The sequence below is a fragment of the Cibotium barometz genome, chromosome 42 (genome assembly GCF_041138505.1).
Source record: "Cibotium barometz isolate CiBa-2024 chromosome 42, ASM4113850v1, whole genome shotgun sequence".
Lineage (NCBI taxonomy): Eukaryota > Viridiplantae > Streptophyta > Polypodiopsida > Cyatheales > Cibotiaceae > Cibotium > Cibotium barometz.
Window position 1 is genome coordinate 3,981,815 of NC_141087.1, and position 24,269 is coordinate 4,006,083.

General features: G+C 46.4%; 1 protein-coding gene across 1 annotated transcript in view; it reads right to left on the bottom strand.

Moving 5' to 3' along the window:
* LOC147614076 (tyrosine sulfotransferase-like protein) overlaps positions 1-24,269 on the bottom strand; it is a 56,387-nt gene extending 32,118 nt beyond the window's left edge. Inside the window, exons 1-3 of the mRNA XM_086780620.1 lie at positions 24,065-24,269; positions 23,878-23,958; positions 23,702-23,759 (exon numbers count right to left, since the gene is read on the bottom strand). Of these exons, the coding sequence (XP_086636746.1) occupies positions 23,702-23,759; positions 23,878-23,958; positions 24,065-24,213 (288 nt within the window). The 5' untranslated portion in view covers positions 24,214-24,269. The remainder of the gene's footprint in view (positions 1-23,701; positions 23,760-23,877; positions 23,959-24,064) is intronic.

Below are 24,269 nucleotides of genomic sequence, written 5' to 3' on the forward strand. Positions count from 1 at the left end.
TACTTGTTTGTAGACTAGCTTTTGTCTAGTTCTGGTAGAAGGTAAGTGCATTTATTTTATCTAACACATGTGACAGGCCATGAAGACGTACCAGCAAGAGCAAAGACATTGGTCAAAGATAAGTCATAGAGATGTTGCCAAATGACCAGATGACATCATAGATATGGTGAAAGAACACATGCACAAGTTCACCTGACAGGGCTAGTACTAGGAAATATTTGAAACATATGGATATACTTGATGTACTTGGAACACATGGATATACATGGAACATATGGATGTGCTTGGAACACTTGCAGTCCGCAGTTGAGGACAACTACGATATAAGAGGGAGGGAATGTAGCTATTTGGCCCTCCTAGCTATATTTCACATGATGGAACACATGCCCAAACACATGGACAGGTTGATGAAAGCATGGGAATAGAGATCATAAAGTTGGCTTAGGAAAAAGCACTGGTTTTGGACAAAAAGCAAGAAAAAGCAAAAAGCCAAACTAAGCTGACTGCGAGCCAAGGGCGCCATTGGAAAGAGGAGATTGAGCTGGATCAAAAAACTAAAAGCCGCTTTTCCAAAAAGCAACTCCAAGGCCTTGAAGTTAGAAAAGCAAAGCTAAAGAACTTTGACAAAAGTTGAGTAATATTCTATTATTAAAAGAATAAAGAGAAAAGCATAGTGAAAAAGTAAAAGCGAAGCATCGTAGCTTTTGGCAAAAAAGCAAGACCCCCCCTTGGGTATAAAAGAAGCATGAACCTCTCCCTGCTCCTCATTCATTGAAGCTTGGAGATTACCCTCACCTTCATCAACATCTTCATCAAATGTGTGGATAGTGGAGTGCAAGGAGATCATCATCAACATCTTTATCATCATCTTCAACCTCACCACCCTCTCCATCTGCCGGGCCCGACGCTGCACCTCCATGTTCCGCCAAAGCTGCCTCTTGCACCGCCCTGTTTTACTCAGCTATGCCCAGCTCTGCCACTAAGCCACCGCCGCCGCCGCCGTTGTGCAATCACCGCTGCCGCCACAATGCAGCAACCAGCGCCGCCCTGTGCTGCTTTGCTCCACCTAGCGTCACCTTGCTTTTCTCAACTTTCCGACAGAAGACCTCCTAACAGATTGGGTATTGAGTTTTCTTGGACATGATTGAAATTTGGGATTTTGATATCAGATTTGGACTTGGACTTGGACTTGGACTTGGATTGGATATAGACTTGGATTTGGGTATTGGATCTAGTACTAGCCCGATAAGAGATTCTTGCGGGTCATTCTCGTGGTGTACTCAGCATCAAAGCTCTCGTGCCTCGACACTAACTTTGACTTGGGATTCTACATCGGCATATTTGTTTGCTTTTGTATTCATTGTTGTATTGATCCTAGCCAGCATACCCGTGGATTATTCCTGAATAAATTCCTAAAAGGAGGCGGAGCATGTTCCCTGCTCAGTGTGGTGTACTGTGCAAGATCCCTATTCCCTTCTCTCTCACCTCTCTCTATATCTTTATCTCTTGGACACGTGGTTGAATCTGTCATGGCACGCTCCGCTGGACGTACACATCTCCTCCCGACGCCAATGGGAAGACTGTCACATGCACTCTGCACTGTAATGCATGGTGACAAACTTGTAGGCATATATGCTCACTTATGGTAGTGCTATGTGTGAACAGGGCTTAACCAAGGGCACTTTTTCCCATGTGGTATTTCCCCTTGGACATCAAGTGTGAAAGGACACTCATATAATATTTTGTACTTCTATATTATATGGATGTGGCACACATGCAAGGGTTAACTTGCATTTTGTGGATACCACACTTTTGGCTCTCTCTCTCTCTCTCTCTCTCTCTCTCTCTCTCTCTCTCTCTCTCTCTCTCTCTATCTCTCTCTCTCATTTTCTATGTGTGAGCTTCTCTACCCTACACCTAACCCTAATGTGCAGGTTTGTGTGTGTGAGTGTGAGTCCAACACCCAACATTCGGTATCAGAGCTAGGAGCTGGCCCCGAAATTCTGCTGCTGGAAGAAAGCCTGCGAAATTCCGTCGACGCTGTGTTTTTCCATCGCCGTCCGTCCGTGTATTCCGTCTGACATTTCCGTCGCTGCCCCACCATCCCGCCACCAGAAACGGGCGGCACTAGTGGGGAGCCCACCACCACCGCCGCCCAGCCTCGCGAGCAGCACCACCTCTCCAACCGGCGGTGATACTCCACCCAGATCCTCCACCTCCGCCAGCACCCGCTCCATCCATCCGACGGCGCTCCTATCCGCCCACTGACGCGCCGTCCCGACCACCCGCCCTCGCCGTTCCAAAACGGGCGACGTCCTTCGCGCCGTCGTGGTTCCGTTCCGGCCACCTGCCCTCGCCATTCCGTTCCAAGCGACGTCCTTCACGACGTCCGCTACTCCGACCTCCGCACGTAGCGCCGTCCTGTTCCATTCCGGCCGGCACGTCCGACTCCGACCTCCGCTCGCGGCCAACCCGTTCCAAGCCCCCCTGCGCCCTCCATGCTGGTCCAAGGCCGCCGGTGGGTCCTGCCCGGCTCCAGCGCTCGCCCTGTGCCTCCGTCTGCTGTTTGCACCCTCCGACCTAAGCGCCCGACACCTGCCGACACTCTCCAGCGCCGTGCATGACTCCAGGCCGCCAGGTCCTGCTGCAGCTACTAGCGCTTGCTCTCCGCCTCGGGCAGCTCGTCGGCGCACCTCAGCCTGCCTCGTCAGCTGTGTACGCCCACCTCGACACCTGCAACTCCTCGACACTCTACACGCCTCCATCTGGCTGCCAGTACTACCCACACGTGCAGGTACCTTTGTTTCAGCAAACAGATAAATTAAACAAAGTAAACAAAATAAGCTTTGCAGGCACTCCGCTCCAGATTCGACAAATTTTGGGGGTTTGCCAGGAAAATTTGAAAGCTTGCAGGTGGTACAGGATTCGTGCAATTTGGGGGATTTCTCAATTTCAGGACAACTTGAAAAAATTGGGCATGTTGCTTTGCTTGCAATTTGGGGGTTTTCAAAATTGAGGTCAAAATCAGCAAATTGAGCCTCTTTCAGTTGCAAAAAAATTCGGGACTTTTGCGAAAATCAGCCAATTAGATGCACATTGAAGCGATTGGAGTGCATAAAAATTGGGGATTTTCTGATTGGAGCATGTAATTGTGCATTACAGCTGCGATTTGTCGCGTATGTATACACATTGTGTGTAATTGGACAATTTGGTGCAGGTTGAGTGCATAAAAATTGGGGATTTTCTGATTGGAGCATGTAATTGTGCATTACAGCTGCGATTTGTCGCGTATGTATACACATTGTGTGTAATTGGACAATTTGGTGCAGGTTTACACTTGCTTTGATTTGCAGGCATACATTTGCACAGGACATTTGGTTGCCTGGCAGTGCACATTGGTGCTTGGTTTGCTTGCAGGTATATTTTGTTGATATGGCACAGAATGCTACAGATGTATTTGGTGTGCTCACCCAGGGGATAAGCTGGATGGATCTAACTACTCTCTCTTGAGTTTCATGATCCGTAATTTGCTGGTAGCCAAAGGGCTTTGGGGCATCGTGTGTGGTGATGACACACGCCCACTTACCATACAACCAGCCACGCCTCAAAGGGGAGGTGCTCAAAGAGCTCCTGATGTAGAACCTGCTCCCACACAAGAGCAGAAGAGATGGGACTCTAGAGATGCACAAGCCATGTCATTGATAGCCCTTTCAGTGAAAAGGACTATTATTCCGCAATTTGTTCTTGCAAGACATCGAAGCTTGCATGGGACACATTGGAAGAAATGTATCAGGTACGCAACGAGGCAAGAGTTGCCTACTGGAAGAGGCAATTGAATCTTCTTTCTATAGATGAGGGTGACTCCATGGCAGATCATCTCACCAAAGTGAAAGATTTGCAGGAACAATTGCTCAACATTGATGAGGTTATCCCAGACAAACAGATGGTCACCAACACTTCATTCTTTACCGCCTTCCTACTTGGGTTTTCACAATTCTCTCAACCTCTCAATAAGAGGAGGTGGTGATCCCGTCACTTTTGAAGAGCTCGTGGGTTTACTCTTGCAGGAAGAGCAAACAAGAGCAAACTTATCGAGCAACCGTGGTGGAGACAAGGCATTTACAGCCAAGGATAAGGGTAAAGCAAACAGCTTTAGGCATGGGGGACAACAGTCTAGCGAGGCTGGTCATGGACAGCCCTCTTCTGGTGGTGAAAAGTCTGACAAAGGGGATGCAAACAAGCCCAAAAAGAAGGGCAAATGTCACTACTGCCATAAGCCTGGACACTACATCAGTGAATGTAGGAAGCGGATTGCAAAAGAGAAAAGGAAAGAAGCAGGCAATGCAGTAGCAGACTCTTCTGATGACAAAGCACAGCAATCAGCTAATGTCATCCAGGAAGAGTACACTTTTTTGGTCACATGCACTAGTGACACACCAAGTGCTTCAGACACTGATATGTCTTGCATTGCATCTGACAGACAGAATGCATCATGGTATTTTGATAGTGGTGCTTCGAGCCACATCACTTCATGCAAAGATGTATTTCAGCACTTGGTTTATGCTTCAAATGGCCGCACTGTATCATGTGCAGATCATACCACATATCCAGTAGAGGAAATTGGTAATGTCATACTTATTGCAGCCAATGGTGCCAATATATGTATGAAAAATGTATTGTTTGTTCCAGGGATAAAGAAAAATCTGCTCTCCATCTCAACCATAAACGACCAAGGTTTAAAGATTGAATTTGAAGATGGGAAGTGTTTGGTAAAAGACCCATCAAAGGGTTATGAAATAGTCACTTCTAGAACACGATACAAAGGCTTGTATAAGCTGGACAGCTATGACAAGCGCACTTATGATGCAAATACAGTGGCTACCCACACTCCTGCTATGCATGATGCAGAGCTATGGCATGCTCGTAAATTTTCAGAGTTTGATGCTTTTGCAGAAGCATCATATGGTTGATAATATGCCGCCTCTTGAGTCTCCACCAAGACATGTATGTGAGGGGTGTATTTTGGGAAAGATGCAACGAAAACCATTCCCCAATAATGGAGCTGTTAGAACTGAAAGTAAATTACAGCTCATACATAGTGATGTATGTGGTCCAATGCGGACACCATCCATAGGGGGGCATCTTTACTTTGTCACATTCATTGATGACTACTCCAGGTTTGCTTGGGCTTACCCCTTGAAAGCGAAAGCAGATGTGTTTACATGCTTCGACACTTTGTAGCAATGGCTGAAAATATGTGTGGATATAAAGTCCAAACACTCCGCTCAGATAGAGATGGAGAATACATGTCAAATGCATTCATGGATTATATGCTTCAAAAGGGCATCAAACACCAATGTACTGTGCCTTATACACCGCAGCAGAATGGTGTAGCTGAAAGGAAAAATAGATCTCTCATGGAGATGGCAAGATGCATGGTGAAAGCACAAAAGTTGCCTCACAAATTTTGGATGGAAGCAATAATGTGTGCAACTCATGTGTTGAACAGGTGTCCAACAAAAGCTTTGAAAACCATAACACCATTTGAGGCTTGGTATAGCCGAAAGCCAACAGTGGATTATATGCGTACATTTGGGTGTTTGGCATATGCACATGTGCCAGAACAACTCCGAACAAAGCTAGATGACAAAGCAATTAAATGCATTTTTGTGGGCTACAGCAATGAGAGCAAAGGATACCGTCTTTATAATCCAACTACACGAAGGATTTTTGACAGTAGAGATGTGGTATTTGCTGAAAATTCAGAACAGCCCATGTACAGCTTGTATAAAAGCAATGATACAAGCATACAGGACATGTTTGATGGACTTTTACCCATTGCAATTAGGGGAAATTCAGATCAGCTAGCCCCTACACAAGAAAATCCTCATGTAGAACATGTGGAACAGCCAGCCATTCAGCCCCCTTCTATGGAAGAAGTGGATGATCTTGTCAGGGAAGAGCAAACAGCCATAGACACAGCCAAGTCAGTGCCAAGATGGTTGCTGAAAACTTTGCAAGAAAGCAAACTTGCAGCTCCACTCACAAGTAGAACAAGAGCTAGTTCCAGCCATGCTTTAAATATACATCGTGGGGAGTCTGCATTAGCAATGGGTGGTCTCTTTGATTCAGAAGAGCCTTCTTCTTATGAAGAAGCACATGAGAATGAGCATTGGTTGCAATGCTATGCAAGCTGAAATTTCTTCTATCATGAAGAACAATACATGGGATCTTGTGGAATTGCCTAAAGGCAAGCATGTAATTGGAACAAAGTGGGTGTACAAAGTCAAAAGAAAGTCTGATGGTACTATTGACAGGTACAAAGCAAGACTTGTGGCCAAAGGCTACTCCCAGAAAAAGGGAATAGATTATGAAGAGACTTTTGCTCCTACTTCGAGAATGACCACAATAAGATCAGTGATTGCATTGGCTATAAAGGATGGATAGTGCATCAATTGGACATCAAAATTGCATTCTTAGATGGGGATTTACAGGAGGAAGTATATGTAAATCAGCCCATTGGTTTTGTAGTTCCTGGTGAGGAACATAAAGTATGCAGGTTACGCAAAGCATTGTATGGGTTAAAGAAAGCTCCAAGAGCTTGGTATGATAAGATACATGCTCATCTAACCAGCCAAGGTTATGAGAATAGTCCAGCTGAAAGCACATTGTATGTGAAGAAAACCGATGCCGATATTCTCATAGTCATCTTGTATGTAGATGACATGCTCATTACAAGTACTAGCAAAGCACAAATTTCAGTTTTCAAAGCTGATTTGAAAGCTGAATTTGATATGTCAGATTTGGGGCCTTTACACTACTATCTAGGCGTACAGTTTATGCATACAGATAATGGCATTGTTATGCAGCAAACTAAGTACATAAAAAGTTTGCTAAAAAGGTTTCACATGGATGAATGTAAGCCCATTTCTACTCCGGTAGAACCAGGTGTACAGCTTACTATGCATGATATTGGAGAGCCTTTTGAGGCCGGCATTTACAGCCAGGCAGTGGGATGCCAGACATATCTTTTGGGGTGTCTTTGATGAGCAAATTCATGCACAGCCCAGGCACAAAGCATTGGCAAGCAGTCAAACGCATTTTTCGTTATCTTAAGGGGACCCTGGATCTTGGTTTGTTCTATCCCAGGGGGGGCAGCTTGCAACTTTATGCATACAGTGATTCAGATTGGGCTGGAGATTATGATACCAGGCAATCCACTAGTGGGAATTGTTTTTTTCTTGGTGGTTGAGTAAAAAGCAACCCACTGTTGCTACATCTACTTGTGAGGCCGAGTACAGGGCAGTCTTTCAAACTACAGTAGATTGTGTATGGTTGAGGAGACTATTGGCTGATCTTCGTGAGTGTCAGCAGACACCCACCACCATTCTCACTGATAGCCAAAGTGCTATGGCCGTGGCACGAAATCCAGTATTTCATGCACGTACCAAGCACATTGAGATTCATTATCACTATGTCAGAGAGAGGCTACATGCAGGGGAGATCAGTTTATCTTACTGCCCTACATAGGATAATGTTGCAGATCTATTCACAAAGACTTTACCTCGAGAAAAGTTTGAAGCTTTTCGCAAAGCTTTGGGCTTACTCTCATACAAAGAGTGATTTGCTACCTTGTACAGGTTCACACTTCCATTACAAGGGGGATTTGTAGGCATATGCTCACTTATGGTAGTGCTATTTGTGAACAGGGCTTAACCAAGGGCACTTTTTCCCAAGTGGTTTTTCCCCTTGGACATCAAGTGTGAAAGGACACTCTTAACATATAATATTTTGTACTTCTATATTATATGGATGTGGCACACATGCAAGGGTTGACTTGCATTTTGTGGATACCACACTTTTGACTCTCTCTCTCTCTCTCTCTCTCTCATTTTCTGTGTGTGAGCTTCTCTACCCTGCACCTAACCCTAATGTGCAGGTTTGTGTGTGTGAGTGTGTGAGTCCAACACCCAACAAAACTAGCTCATCATCATCAGTGCAACATTGTAACAGTATTAGTTCCATTCAAGATGATATTTGTCGTACGCCGTGACCCCATTGTAATCCTCAATCCAACATAAGTCACGCACAAGCTACGTAGGTCATTCTCAGCCATAGCAAGTCAATCAGTCAGTCTAAGTCCCTTAACCCACTTAAAGAGACGCATTCATGCATATATACAGTCAGTAGAAACCTTAGGGTTTGCATCAGAAAGCATTCTGCACATTGCACATCATTCATCCATTGCATCTAGACCATGGCAAACACCCCAGATATCATCTAGTATTTATCATGATATTTACTAGGATTTTTCTGGTATTTTTCCCATCATTTTCAGCATTTTACACATCATTTAGGCATTTATGGTGGACATGAGCAGTCAACCAGCTCAATAGCCAGCCGACTGGCTCATGGTGTCCATATAAATAGAGTACTTGCATATTCAGCCATTCATTCAATCATATTCAGTAAAGGAGCATTCAAGCGCTTGTCATCCTCAGCACTAGGAGCATAAGCGATTGCAGTTTCAGCCATCTTCTCTCAATGTTTTCCTCCTACAGCAACAGGTGCATCAACGCATGAGCATTCAGCCATCTTGCATCAGCAAAACGCATCAGTTCAGCATTCAGCCTACAGTCAACCTTGCGTTTTCTGTATCCATACAGTTTTCAGCATTCATCTATTGATCGTTTTGCTCCGGCCACTTGGTGAAGGTAAAACGCAGCATTCATATTCAGTCTAGAACAATCCCAAACAGCCCCTCTCAGCTCCTAAACTTTGCATCCCCTTCTCATTCCATTGGGAAGAGTGCATAGGCTCAAGATTGGACATCTTTGGTGCTTCTACAGCAGTGTACAGTTCAGCTCAACACTTGGTCTTCAGAGGTCTTGCGTTTGGCTTATCGTCAATCACACCATCAGTCTCTTTAAAGATAATAAAGCAAATACTATCTCGGTAACGGGATAGGGGGCCCTTCAGTGGGTAATTCGGGACCCCATACGGTGTACAGTTCTCATCTCCCTCTCTCTCATCTCTCTTTAAAGTTTGAAGTCATTAAAGTGGATTGCTAAACTCGCGAAACTCAGGATACAAAAGACGGTATGAGCATTTGTCTGACAGGATCCTCAAATTACGAATACTTCCGCTCCATAAAAAGCATATCTTTTCCAAGCCTAAACCTCAGATTGTTACTCATTGGGTCCCAAAGCATGTTCTTAATGCATTGGTATCAGATTCAATCATATCCTAGCGTGAGGGCATCCTTGGATGGTCAGATTGCGTTTTAGCATGACCACCGACTTCAACATCATGTCTACAGAGAAGAGTACCCATCAGCCGGAAGACGTCTCCCCCAGAGGAGACCTTGCTCTTCCAACTACAGCAGACACCATAGCTCTACTCAGAGCTCAGAACCAGCTTCTCATGGAGCACCTCCAACTCTTGGAGGCAACAGTAGCACGTCCTCCTCCAACTCCGCATTCCCTGTGACTATAAAGTGACCTGGGACGGGAATGGGAACGGGAAGATGCTGCCATCCCCAACATTCCCGAGTCTAAAAATGCCCATTCCTTGTGACTATGATGATCGGAGAAAGTAGTGACCGCCAAAATACCAATCATGCTCCCACATCCACAAGCCCACTCATCCACATAAAACCGGTGTAATTTGGACAGGTTAGGCCCTATACTCCTCCTGTAGGATCTTGAGAAACACAGACTCCCGGGGCTGCATCCAAACTCTAGTAAATGCCAAGAATCATATCCCCTCAAAGCCACAATCACTCCACCCAAGCCAAGTACTCTGTGCCAAAAATTGTAGCCATGCCACCTTCGAGTCTATCCTCTGTTGACTTTAACATGTTGAAATCCGCACCGATGCACCAGAAATCCACTTGTGGGAGGGACTGGCGAACTATTCTCCAAAAAGGGGCTCTGCCTGCCGTGACATTCGGCACATATACGTTCAAAGCGCCCACTCTGTCCTCTCCAATTCTGATGGTCACCCACTAAGCTCTCCCAGTGACAATGGTGCCTAAGTCGACCAGTGCAAGTAACAGCTACTCGCTGATAGAAATGCATACTCCACCTTGGGTCCCGGAGGGGCCAAAAGCATGGGACCAAAAGGTGTGACTCTTGCCTTGAGGGATCTTCCCGCATAGGCTAGTACATCCCTCAAAAAGTTGATGCTCTTGGAGGAGGTGAATGTCGATGGACCCACCAACTACTGCTCTCTGAAGCTCCTCTCTAAGGATCCTGCACCTCTGAAAGCACCATGGTCCTCCCAAACCTTGAATGTTCCATGAGACAATCCGCATAGCTAAGATTTGTAGGAGGCGGAACTCTCGAAATTGCCCTCCACTCGAAAAGTCTTGGGTGTGGGTTTGGACGGAGAGGGCAGCGGGTACGAGACAGCCCGCAGCGAGGGAGGGGGGGGGGGGGCTACGCACAAGAACAAAGGGCATGTCACATGTGCAAAAGCTCTATGCCTTCTTTCAGCCCAAAACACCTTTCATAGGGACATTCTAATGCAAAACGCAAAGAAGAGAGAGAGAGAGAGAGAGAGAGAGAGAGAGAGAGAGAATTGTATTTTCAGTATATTCATATAGTACAAAAAGGGTACAAATCATAAGCATGCCCCAAAAGGTAATCTTGCCTCCAAAAAGTTCTAGTCTATGATCTATTCCCAACAAGGAATGAGATGATCTAAGGTTCTTGGCTAAGCCTTTTTATAGCCCTTGGGCACCACATCTAGTGGCCAACTGCTATTGGACGACAAAAAAAATACCTTTAAAAAAATCTCTACTGCCAACCAGCCCAGCAACACCTACAGAGCTCTACCGACCTGTTGTTGCATCCTCAGGATGCCTTCTAGGGTCTCATGTGCCTTGATAATGCCCTAAATGGTCTGTTTATCTGTGGCCACTTCAGGGATTAGCCCTAGGATGAGCATGTCCACTTGCATGCACATGACATCCCCTTCTACTAAACTTGATGACGAGATTCCAACTTCTGACCCTGGATGACTATCATCATCCCTTTGTCTCCTCATGGACTTCCCAACTTGTCATCCTTCCAAAAAACACAGAAAAGCAAAAAGTCAAACTTGGTTGACCGCGAGCCAAGGTCACCGTTGGAAAGAGGGGACTGAGGTGAACCAAAAAGCTAAAAGCTGCTTTTCCAAAAAGTAACCCCAAGGCCAAAAAGCAAGGCCCTGAAGTTAGAAAAGCATAACTAAAGAACTTTAACCAAAGTTAGTAATATTTTATTATTAAAGTCAAAAAAGACAAAAGCAGAGTAAAAAAAGTAAAAAGCAAAGCTTGGCCTGCTTTTGGCAAAAAGCAAGGCCTCCCTCAAGTATAAAAGAAGTAAGAGCCTTCCTTGATGGATCATCTACAAGGTGTGGAGATTATCAAGCATGTGGATTCCTTCAAAGAAGATCATCTTCACCACTCTCCCCATCCGCCTATTGATGGGCAGCACTTCTATCTCCGCCAGCCACTTTCACCATCAACGTCGTTGGTTTGCCACCTGCTCAGCCAGTGCTTTGCCCCCCTGCTCCACCTGCCTCAGCCAACAACCCCACCTGCTCAGCAACGCCGCCAGCAACCAGCATCGCCGTCTGCAGCCAGCAGCACCACTGCACCTGTTTGCGCCACCTGCAGCACTGCCACCTCCTGTCTACACCGCCTGCTGTACCACCGCCACTGTTCTTGTTTCTGTGCACTGCCAGCACCTCTACTGGCCAGCACGGCAAACTGCAAGCACTACTATCTATCTGTTTGCTGCCTACAGAGTCACTTTGTTTATTTGGCAGCCGTCTACTGTCCGTACTGCCATGCTAAACGTGCTGCCACCTGCTCTGGCTCTGGAGTACTTCTTAAACCTTGTGGTTGCACATATCCAGTGTGACTTGCTTACGAGCTTGGAGATCTTTTGATCTAGATTTGGATTTGGACTTGAACTTGGATTTCATTGGATTCGAACCCATTGGATTTGGTTATTTGATCTGGTACTAGCCCACTAAGAGACTCGTGGGTCATCCTTGTGGTGTGCTTGGCATCAAAGATCCTGTACCTCGACACCGACTTCGACCGAGATTTCTTCATCGATATATTTGTTTGATATTGTATTCATTGATTGTATTGGTCTTGGCTTGGAAAAGCCCGTGGATTGTTCTTGAATAAATTCATGAAAGGGTGTGGGGCTTGCTCCCCACTCAATGTGGTGTACTGTGCAAGATCCCTTTGCCCTTCTTTCTCTCCCCTCTCTCCATCTCTATAAGTCTTGAACACGTGATTGAGTCTCTCACTACACGCCCCGCTTGGCTTCCAATATTGCTATGGATTTCATTTTTTATTTGCCAAAATCAGCCAATGGAAATGATGGGATATGGACCATCATTGGAAGGTTCAACAGGCAAGACCATTTTCTTCCAGTGAAGAAAACTATCAAGGCAAAGCATATTGTCACCAATTGGCCGACCATTTGGTCCATTCCTAGTTTTTGCGTCTCGTTCACTTGAGGCCAGGCCAGTGTCTCGTGTGAAGAGGCCAGTATTTTGCTGACATGGACAGGAGCCAGACTGGTGCCACCCGTGTGTTAGCAGGATGGTGTCGTATGGACGGGAGCCAGATCAGTGCCACCCGTGTATGACCTGGACTGTGTTCGATCCATGGGACTGTCACGCCATGGAAGAGCCAGTATTCATGCCGTGTTTTGCCTATGGGACTGTCACACCATAGGGAAACTCGTGCCTGGAACTGTGTCTTACCTATGGGACTGTCACTCCATAGGAAGACCAGGTTTTTATGTTTTTATTGTCGTGCCAGTTTTGTGCCGACAGATATTTTGTACTTGTTCCATGAACGGGAGATATGTCCATGTTACTTTTTGCACATGCACACATATTTTGCATGTTTGAAACTGTTTTCGCATGACATGTATTTGTGTGTTTGCCTGCTTGACGTGTTACTTACTGAGCGGGGACGCCTGCCAGTGAGTCGTGAAGTCTGCCCTGTATTCTGACAAGTTTCAGTGCATGTGAACAGGTGGTAAGTATATGGTACTTGTTGTTTTAATATTTAAATTCTAACCCCTTTGTTTTATAAGGTTAGGGGTTCACACTTATTTAAAAGTGGGCACCCCCTTTGGGCACCCACTTAGGGGCCAAGGTGGGGAGCCTCACTTTTAAGTGAGTGTGGGGGTGGGCATGGTCACCAACCCCCACTAATCCCCCACATGCATGCGTGGGTATCACTAAGGTTATCTTCACATTTATTTTATTAAAGAAACCTTCCTCTAAAGCATGGGATTCATCGTCTCTATCTGGCGTTGATTCATCACCTTTCGAAAAGGAACCAGGCGGCCATCTCTTCCATCGTGGCTGGTGGCTGTACACGCCCCAAGTGATTGCCTCAACTTTCCCCAGGCGGCTGGCTGCCACTACTGCTGTACCCTCTGCTGTTGCTGGCTGCGCCTGCCTCTCTACAGGTGGCTGAGCATAAGTTGCAGGCGGCTGCTTCCTCCACGCCATCTCCTAACAGGCTGCTCTTCCTACGCAAAGGCGGCTGCCATCTTTTCTACTGGCTGCGCTTGCCCCTCTACAGGCTGGCTGCAACCACACCTACAGGCGACTGTCTCTCTCACTCCCCTGGCGGCTAGCTGCAACTACTCTGCTGTACGGCTATTTTTTCTGTACTCTCTGCTGGCTGCGCCTCTTTTTCTACAGGCGGCCAGCACAGATTGCAGGTGTGCTACACACAGGCTGCGCATGCTTCTTTGAGGCGGCTGATGTCTATCTCTACAGGCGACTGCACCAAAGGCTGACGGCTGCCTTTCTACAGGCGGCTGTGTGTTCTATTTCTAGCAAGGCTACGCTGCCTTTCCTTCTGCAGGCGGCCGTTACCTCCAGACTGCTGCGCCTGCCTTCCCTACAAGCTGGTTGCAACTACCTCCAACGGGCAACACCCTCTGCTCTGCCAGCTGCGCCTGCCCCTCTACAGGCGACTGAACCTGCTGCTGCTGCAGGCGGCTGTCTTCCATCTGCAGGCGGCTGTCTTCCATCTCCTCCTTACTGCTGCGCCTGCCCCTCTACAGGCGACTGAATACTGCTGCTGGTGGCTGCGTTGAAACTTGCAGGGGACTGCCTATACTGCTGCTGGCTGCGCCTACCTTCGCTGCAGGCGCCTACACCACTTCCTCCTCGAAGCCAGGTGGCTGTGTTGCTCCATCTACAGCAAACAGCTGCGCATACTCCGCCTCCTCTCCTGCAGGCAGTTGTGCTCTCTCAACAAGGTGGTTACTCCCTCTGTCCAGCAGGCTGCAGGAGGCTATATCTTTCTACAGGCCACTACTCCCCTCGACGTGCTGTTGCATCTTGGTGTTCGTCGCTAGTAACTGCACACATGGGTATTGGTTTCCTATCAACCATCCACAAGTAAGTGATTTTCAGATTTGAGTAAAGTATTATATGTTTAAATCTGATAAAAGATTCGTCCCGCTCGGCCAACACCCGTTCGGTGCCGGGTTGTCCAAGCTATTTTGGCACACCTCAGTCCAAAGGTGCTGAGATCGGGAGAGCCAGGCGTTAGTACGAGAGCGCCTGTCTGTGCGTGGTCTCGGAACACCAGTGTGGCGCTCTCCGCGGAGTCCAGTGAAAGCACAGGACCGTAGCGATTGGACCACCCTAGTGGTCATTCTGCTTCGAGCTTCTACATCAAAATTCGAGCCTACTTGTTTGGAACTGTTTTCATATGTACATGGACATTATCTGGTTCTCAGAACCCATGGAGCATTGTATTCATTAAATACTCCCAATAAATATATCATATATTGAGGGGGGGGTCGGCCCGTTCCGGCCCCAGTGCTGGTGTCCATCTTTCCATTTCTGTTCATTTAATTTCAAGTTGTTTTAAGTTGTCCATTTCATATTTGTGGTTTGAAAGTTGTGCTTTTAAGCGTGTGGGTGTCCAACGGAGTCTTTCCCACTTGACGGGATCGGTTTCATTGGTATCAGAGCACGGTTGTTTCCCTCTTCCTAGTGGGGAAACGAACCTGTGTACTGGACATCCCGCTTTTAGCAAACTTAAAACACAATGGACAGCCAAGGCAACCCTTTGGAAGTACCAAATTCGAGGGGTCCATCTAGTGCTTCTCGTGGGTCTGATGCCCTGCGTGGTAGGCACAAGCCCCTTGAAAGGGTTATGGATAGTGAATCCAAGGGTCAACTGTCTCCAGGAAAGACAGTTATGCTTGAACAAGACCCTGATGCTATGAGGGCTGAAATGGAACATATGAGAAAACTTTTGCAGGCTCAAGAGCAAGAATTGAAGTTTTTGCATGAAGATCCTCATCTACAAAGTGCTATTGAAGCCAGGAAGGCTGATGCTATGGTTGATGTAACCTTTGAATCAATGGCTCGTGAAGTGGGCAAGAAACCAAGGGAGTTGGCACTTGCCTATCTCCTTCGCAAAGGTGATATCAAAGAGGGGGATGACGGAGAGCTGAAATTCAGAAATCCACCTCGTTTGAAGCATGGAGATCCCGCATCCCAGAGGCTGAAATCTTTTATGCAAAAGGAAGAGGTGACTGTCACCTCTCGACATGCATCCTCTCCCCAAGGCACTAAGCCTGATAGATTTATGTATGCCAGTGCTCATGGAGGGCATCAAAGTCACATGCATGCAAGATATGTATCTCATGGTGACAGGTCTGCTTCCAGAAAAATTTTGCCTTCTGAGTTGTCTCATGGAGAGACTATGCCATATGCAGGTAAGTCACACGCATCTGAGCTTCGAGTTCGTGGAGCACATGCCACCGTGCCCCATGAAGCTTCTTTGACGGCCCATGGAGCCCATGCAGACAGGGCTACCCCGTTGGATAAGGGGAAAAGAAAAAGAGAGGACCATGAGCCTCATGCCAGGAAGCTCAAGGAGTTCAAAGCAGGTGATAAATCTGTCAAATTTGATGTCTTTCATGGTGAACATGATGCTTCTAAGGTGTTAGCGTTTGTCGCACAGTTCGACATTGCTTTTAGCGATGAGGACTTTACAGAAAAATCAAAGGTGCGCCATGCTAGCATGTTTCTAAAAGGGACTGCTGCCCATTGGTGGATCACCGAAAAGATCACCAAGGATCCCATCTCTACTTGGAAGGAATTCAAAGATAGATTTTATGCTCAGTTCTTGCCACCCAATGCAGAGCAAACTCTCACTCAAAAGTGGGACAGGTTGGAACAAAAAGATAATGAGAGTGTGCAACAGTATGTTAACAAATTTTGGAAAGTGTTGCTGGAAGTGACTCCCTTCATGCTAATCTCTGAGGAGGAAAGAAAGAGGAAGTTTCGTTCTGGATTGCAACCTGCATATAGATCGGGTATTGAATTGCACCCAAAACATACGTTGCAACAACTCACAGCTTCTGCCCTTGCTACGGAGCAATTGGTGCTTAAGATCAAGCAGGATCAAGGAGGTTCCAAGGGGAAGGACAAGGCTGTCCCAAATCAGCAAAAGGGTGGACAGCCACCTAAAAAGAACTTCCGGGAGCCTTACAAGGGTGGTAAAACTGAAAATTACACATCCAAAGAACAGGGCCCAACAAAGAACAAATTTGGCTTAACCCCGGAGCAAAGAGAGCAATATGCTAAGGATGGAAAATGCTTTTCTTGTGGTAGCAAAGACCACATGTTTCGGCAATGCCCAGATCGCAAACCAAAGCACGAGGACAAGCACACCAAAGCAAATGTTCATGCAGTTCCTGATGTGCAAGGTAATACAGGTCATGATGCAAAAGAGCGTATGATCCCGTCAAGTGGGAAAGACTCCGTTGGACACCCACACGCTTAATAGCACAACTTTAAAACCACAAATTTGAAATGGACAACTTTAAAACAACTTGAAATTTAAATGAACAGAAATGGAAAGATGGACACCAGCACTGGGGCCGGAACGGGCCGACCCCCCCCCCTCAATATATGATATATTTATTGGGAGTATTTAATGAATACAATGCTCCATGGGTTCTGAGAACCAGATAATGTCCATGTACATATGAAAACAGTACCAAACAAGTAGGCTCGAATTTTGATGTAGAAGCTCGAAGCAGAATGACCACTAGGGTGGTCCAATCGCTACGGTCCTGTGCTTTCACTGGACTCCGCGGAGAGCGCCACACTGGTGTTCCGAGACCACGCACAGACAGGCGCTCTCGTACTAACGCCTGGCTCTCCCGATCTCAGCACCTTTGGACCGAGGTGTGCCAAAATAGCTTGGACAACCCGGCACCGAACGGGTGTTGGCCGAGCGGGACGAATCTTTTATCAGATTTAAACATATAATACTTTACTCAAATCTGAAAATCACTTACTTGTGGATGGTTGATAGGAAACCAATACCCATGTGTGCAGTTACTAGCGACGAACACCAAGATGCAACAGCACGTCGAGGGGAGTAGTGGCCTGTAGAAAGATATAGCCTCCTGCAGCCTGCTGGACAAAGGGAGTAACCACCTTGTTGAGAGAGCACAACTGCCTGCAGGAGAGGAGGTGGAGTATGCGCAGCTGTTTGCTGTAGATGGAGCAACACAGCCACCTGGCTTCGAGGAGGAAGTGGTGTAGGCGCCTGCAGGGAAGGTAGGCGCAGCCAGCAGCAGTATAGGCAGTCCCCTGCAAGTTTCAACGCATTATTCATGTTTGATGATTGTGCAACTGACAATTTCATCTCTATGCAAATGGCAGCTGCATTGGGAATTGAGGTTGAAAACATGGGACCTCAGATTGAAGCTGAAGCTGCATTTATTGGCAAAGAGGTGCAGGTTACCCCTTTGATTGGGAAGTTGCGTATTCATATACAGGGCTATCTTGATAATGAGCATTTCTTAGTTGCTCCACTGAATGGATGTGACGTATTGTTGGGCAAGCCGTGGCACCATAGGCTTGAGCCCCGCAAAGACTACAAGTCTAATATGATTTCTTTTATGCATAAAGGCCGCATGCATTTTATTGATGCTGGCAAAGAAGGGGATTCCATCCCAGTTGTATCACACATCCAAATTAATAAAGCAATGAAAAAGAGTCTTTCAGCGTACTTGGTTTTTGTGCGTGATAGTCTTGTGCCAAATCATCAAAATGTGGATGCTATGTCTAATGATAGGCTGAATTTTCTTAATGCATTCAAAGACTGTTTTGCTGACTCATTGCCAGGTGAATTACCTCCCCAAAGGCCCGAAGATCACCGTATAGATCTTGTGCCAGGTAGTTCTCCACCTAACAAACCCGCATACCGAGTGAGTGCTCAACAACAAGAAGAAATTATGAAGCAGGTAAACGAGCTTTTAGAGAAAGGTTTGGTTCAGCCCAGTTCCTCACCTTACTGCTCTCCTGTGCTTCTTGTTCAAAAGAAGGACGGATCATTCCGTATGTGTGTAGACTATAGAGCTTTGAACAAGCTTACCATCAAGAACAGATTTCCTATTCCACGTATTGATGATATCTTGGATAAGCTTGATGGCTCAGCTTGCTTTAGCAGACTTGATTTGAAGAGTGGTTATCACCAGATACGCGTGGTGCCACAAGATGTCCATAAGACTGCATTCAGGACAGCCTTCGGATTATATGAATTCTTGGTAATGCCTTTTGGTCTCACCAATGCTCCTGCTACTTTTAATCGTATGATGTATAGGATATTCCGACCCCATCGCAAGTTTTCAGGAGTCTTCTTTGATGATATCTTGGTTTTCTCCAAGAATGAGCAGGAACACAGAACTCATTTGGTCACAGTGTTCGAAGAGTTGCGGAAGCATAAACTTTTCGTCAATCCCAAGAAAAGTGAGTTTTTCCTTTCAGAGATTCATTATCTGGGACATATTGTATCCAAGGATGGAGTTACAATGGATCCTGCAAAGATAGAGACTATTCGGAATTGGCCCGAATTGCAAAACGTACATCAAGTACGTAGTTTTCTGGGATTATGTTCATACTACAGGCGTTTCATAAGGCATTTTGCTATGATTGCCACTCCTCTACATGATCTCACGAAGAAGAAAACTGTTTTCAAATGGACTTCAAAGGAACAGGATGCTTTCTTGCAGCTCAAGCATGCAATCATATGTGGTCCAGTATTGATTGTTCCTGACTTGCACAAGTCATTCGTGGTTGAATGTGATGCTTGTGGTGATTGCATAGGAGCTGTCCTAAATCAAGAAGGGCATGCAGTTGCATACGAGAGCCGTCGTTTGCATGATGCTGAGCTTCATATGGATATCTATGAGAAAGAGCTCTTGGCTGTAATTCACGCCTTAAAGATTTGGAAACACTACCTTCTTGGGGCTGAATTTGTAGTCAAGACAGATCATCAAAGCTTGAGATACTTTCTATCTCAAACCAAGCTTTCAGAGAAGCAGATGAGAATGGCAAATTTTCTTTCCATGTTTCATTTTCAGATTGTGCATACTCCAGGAAAGAAAAATGTGGTGGCCGATGCACTATCTAGGAGGCCTTATATTGCTGCAGTCTCGGTGGCCTCTCATGGAGATCTATCTGCTATGAGAGATTTGTATCATTTGGATGCTGATTTTTGCCATATATGGACTGATTTGATGGCTGGTCATTCACATGCCTCTTATGTTATCAATGAGGGTTATCTAATGAAGGATAATTGCCTATGTGTGGTGAAGGATTTGCGTCCAAAGGTTATGGACGAATGTCACGCTCCACCATATGCTGGTCATAGAGGTATTATACCTACTACTCGCATGATTCAGAGGTATTTCTTTTGGCCAAGCATGCGTAAAGACATTGAGGCTTATGTGCGTGCATGTATCACTTGCCAAAAGGTGAAATTTGATAGGCAAAAGCCTCCAGGTTTGCTTCAGCCATTGCCTATTCCCTCGCAACCTTGGGAAAGTATCACGATGGATTTTATTATGGATTTGCCCAGATCCCAGCATGGGAATGATGCTATTTGGACTATTGTGGACAGGTTTAGCAAGCAAGCTCACTTCTTGCCCGTCAAGAAAACCATCAAAGCTGATCATATGGTAAAGCTTTTTCTTGCTAATATTTTCAAGCATCATGGTCGCCCAAGTGTGGACGCCCGATGACCGGCCAAGAGCCTATAAAAGGGTGGCCAAGGTTAGTTATTGGGATATAGAGAGTCTCCCAAGTTTGTGAGAGCTCTATGGTCTTGGAGCCTGGATCTAGTGCAGACGTGCACCTGCTTTATGCAGCCGCGGCCGGCAGCAATCTCGAGGCCCGCAAGGGCAGCTTTGTGGCGGTATGGGACGTCGCGAGGAGGAGATTGGTCGGTACGTCAACCTAGTTAGCTCAGCTCGTGCCTCGGTGGGGAGAGCCAAGACTGTGGGCTTGCCCACGGGGCTGTCATGGTTGGGAGGTGAGTCAGGCCTACACCCCCTTGTTTGTTGTTTGTTTATTCGTTTGTTTGCAGGATTCGAGTCTCGTACCAAGAACGATCACGAGGAGATCCGTGGGGATTTGATAGTGGTATCAAAGCATACCTCGTGAACGAGCAAGTCGGTAGGTAGAGAAGATGAGGTCGAAGAAAGGTATGTGTTCAAAAAGCTTGCTGTTTTTCTGTGCATTCTGCTGTTTTCAGATTCAGTATGTGTTTTTCGTCATCAAAGAAACCCATGTTGATGGGAGGTGGTAGTCTAAGAAGGGTTGTTTGCTTTGCAAAGAAGAGGCATGATTCGTTTGTGCAGTCGCATGAACGTAGAGAGGAAACAGAAAAAAAAAAGCATATTCGTTGCTTTTGGTTGAACGCGAACGAGTGAGACAAAGAGCACGCGTGTGTGTCATTTGTACTGTCGGCCGGGTACTAATGTACTGGTTGCAGGCGATGGGCTACCGGCGGCTACAGGCGGCCAAGCGCCTAGTAGGGCTATCTACCCAGGCGGCCAGCAGGCTGGCGGGCGCCTAGGCCTACGCAGCCAGGCAACCAAGCTTACGCAGCGCCTAGGCCAGGCGGGCTGGTGCCCAGGCCAGGCCTACATAGGTGCCTAAGCCAGGCGGGCAGGCAAGACTGGCAAAGGCCACTTGTGCGCACACAGGCGCCGGCAGGAAAGCTAGCGAAAGCAGCCGCGCAGGTGACAACAGCGGGCAACCAGCGCATTAATCCAGGAGGGAATAGAAAAAAAAAACAAGGAAAGCACTCGTTTTTTTTAGGCTTTCGTTTTTTTTTTTTTTTTTTAGTTTAAACACCCCCCCTCCAAGGTTTAAAGGTGTTTATTTGTTTTAAGAAAACAGAATGTATATATATATATATATATATCACAAAAGCAAAAGCTAAAGATAGCTTTTGGGGATTTTTAGCTTTTGGGGCTATCTTTATAAACCCCTTAAGTGGGCTTCTTGCCACACATCTCTCAAGTTTTCAAGCTCTCAAGCTCTCAAGTTTCCTCGCACTTTTGTTGTGCAATGATCGAATTTTCTCTCCCCTTACCCTCTTCACGATGTCGACCCAAGAATCGGAGTTGGAGCCCCCTGTTGAACGCGAAGGCTTGCCGGCTACGGAAGATACCGATGCCGATCTTTTTGACGATTATGTGTCAAAATCAGATTTCCAAGAGTTCAAAGTAGCTCTTGAAGCTTCTTCGTCGGAACGTCAAGCACAAATCGCAACCCAGATGCAAGCTTTGCAGAACTCCATCGCTCTTTTGACCACTACCCTCTCTACTCTATCGGGTATGGATACCTTGGCTTCTGCTTTAGGCCCCCATATTACTCCGGAACCGTTCGGGGGGCGAGCAAAAGCAACGCACCAAGGAGATCGTGGACACGTGGCTACATAAGTGGCAAGTTCACTTTCAATTTCATCCATATGATGATGGAAAGAAGATCCAGTTAGCAGCAGGTTTCCTATCCGGCAAAGCTTTGCTTTGGTGGAAGGAACTCAACCCTAAGCCAACGACTTGGGCACAATTCGAAGACGTCTTCAAGAAAGAATTCAACGATGCCTAATCCTCCACGATGTCGAGGCTCGATATTAACCTGACACACTACCTTGGCCCATGCGGATTGATCGCAAAGCAAATTCCAGATCAGCCTCTGCACCCGTCCGAGGCACACCCAAGAAAACGCCCAACAGGAAGTAATGTACCACTTGGTGGCCACCATGAGCACTTGGTAGGCAACCACCACACGACAAACCACAAAAATACGGGCGGTAATCCAATAAAGGAGCTTCTTCCGAATGCTCAAAAGTAGAGGAGCAAGCTACTGCTCTAGCAAGATATCAATACCCACCTCACATCCCAAATACTTGACCGAGGTGCCATTGGATATCCATTGAAAAGACTCAACTAGACGCCAAGCTAGGGTGGGTGAGGATCCAAATCCAACCAAAAAACCACACGACTTGTGCCAGTTGATCAACACAACTAAGACTAAACAGAAGTCCTCAGTTGCTTGCACGAATCTCTGAAAATTTCCCTCCTCTCCTAAGAGGTAGGCAGTTGTATCATCTACAAACTCCGAGTATAGAAAATCGTCCTGAGATTTGATGGGGAGACAAAGGCCTTGTTGTACCCCTATCCCTTGAAAGGACAAAAAACTGTCTGTCACCTCTGCAACAAATAGAAAGAGGAAGGTGACGACAGGACGTCCCTCACGAACTGATCTGGCGATCGAAAATCTATCCCCTAAGGCCCCTTGAATGAGGACCTCACTATGAGCCGCGGAATAAAGTGCAGGGACTCCCCGGATCCATCTTGCCGGGAATCCCATCCGAAGCATGATGCCCTCTAGAAAAGCCCAATCCACTCTATCGTAGGCTTTCTCAAAATCAAAGAGCAGCACTATCATATCCTCCTGTTGGAAGCAGGTTGTGGCGATCGCCTCCCAAAAAGTGAAGATGCTATCCAAGATGCTCCTATCTTGGATGAACCATGTTTGTATGCCATGATTCAAATCTAGGAGGCACATTTTTTTTTACAGTGAATCCACAAGTAGGCATGTATAATAGAGGCTTTCCAATCCACTGAGAGGTAAAATTTTAAGACCACACCAATTAAAAGGTTTCACCTAGCTTCATGTGGATTCCTAGAGACTCCAAAGCACAAGGGAGCTGCCTCCATAGGAGGAGGCATAAACTCCCTACCCAAATTCTTTGGCCACAGAGAAATATGGCCGTTGCTCAAGCACATTCATGTTTCTTTGATAAGAAAAGCTCCATTTGCTCTGAAAGTTGAAACTCCACCCCCAAAGTTATGCAATTTATAAAACTTGAAATGGCATTCATGAAACCCTAACCTAGAGCATATGATCAATTTGGGAACATTATTGAAATGTTATGTAGTGTTTGCATCACCAGGTAGTCTGGATTGGCTTAATGGGGATTAATGGGGTTTACTGGGGCACACTTTCCATAGTCGAGGTAGATTTCTTATACATGTCCTTGCCAATGTGCGGAGAGAACTTCATTCCTAGAAGGGCACCTTATGCAAAGTATCACTACCTTGCTTTCAACCATCTTACATGTCTCCACTCAAAGGCACTTTCATCATCTGTGCAAAATCTACCATAGCATTCCATGAATGAGTCTCTACCTCACTAGGGCAAACAATGTCAATATATTAGCCAATAGAAAGGAGCCCAATGGTGAAGGATGCAAAGGAGAGAAAAAAACAGATGCCCTCCCATATGAAGGAGCAAAACAATTCGCCAGTGATCGTAAAGTCACGGCACTCACCTTCAGGTCGAACAACATCTGCGGCATTTTCTTCATGAGCTCTTCCGTCCTCGCACGCCTGCAATACCATGGTTCTCAAGTGCCAGTCAAAAAAAAGGGGGAAAGGGTTCTCTTTCTTACAAACGAGCTAGCTGTCCAAAATGCTTTTGAAGAAAAAGGGGCTGCATGTGCAGTACTTCTCGGCAGCGAGACGGTCGCACTTGTGGCCCTTCATTTTAGGTTTCATTTCTTTCCTTGGTCGCTCATAAGGCCATTCCCTGCCACAGGAGGAAAAAAAAAGCTCTCTCTCTCTCTCTCTCTCTCTCTCTCTCTCTCACACACACACACACACACACGCATCAAAGCTCTAGGGCTTTCGCATACCCTCCAGCGAGGAGCGTTTCCTTGCGAAGTCGAGCACGGTAACGACCACTTATGGCAGCACGCACCCACTTGCCATCCTTCCAGTGCCCGTAAAACCCCTTCGCCAACTCTTCCAAGCTCTGCGAAACCTTGAATATTTTGGACGCCATAGCTCACACAACAAAGTCTTGGACATATATACATTTCACGAGTTTTTGTAGCCAAG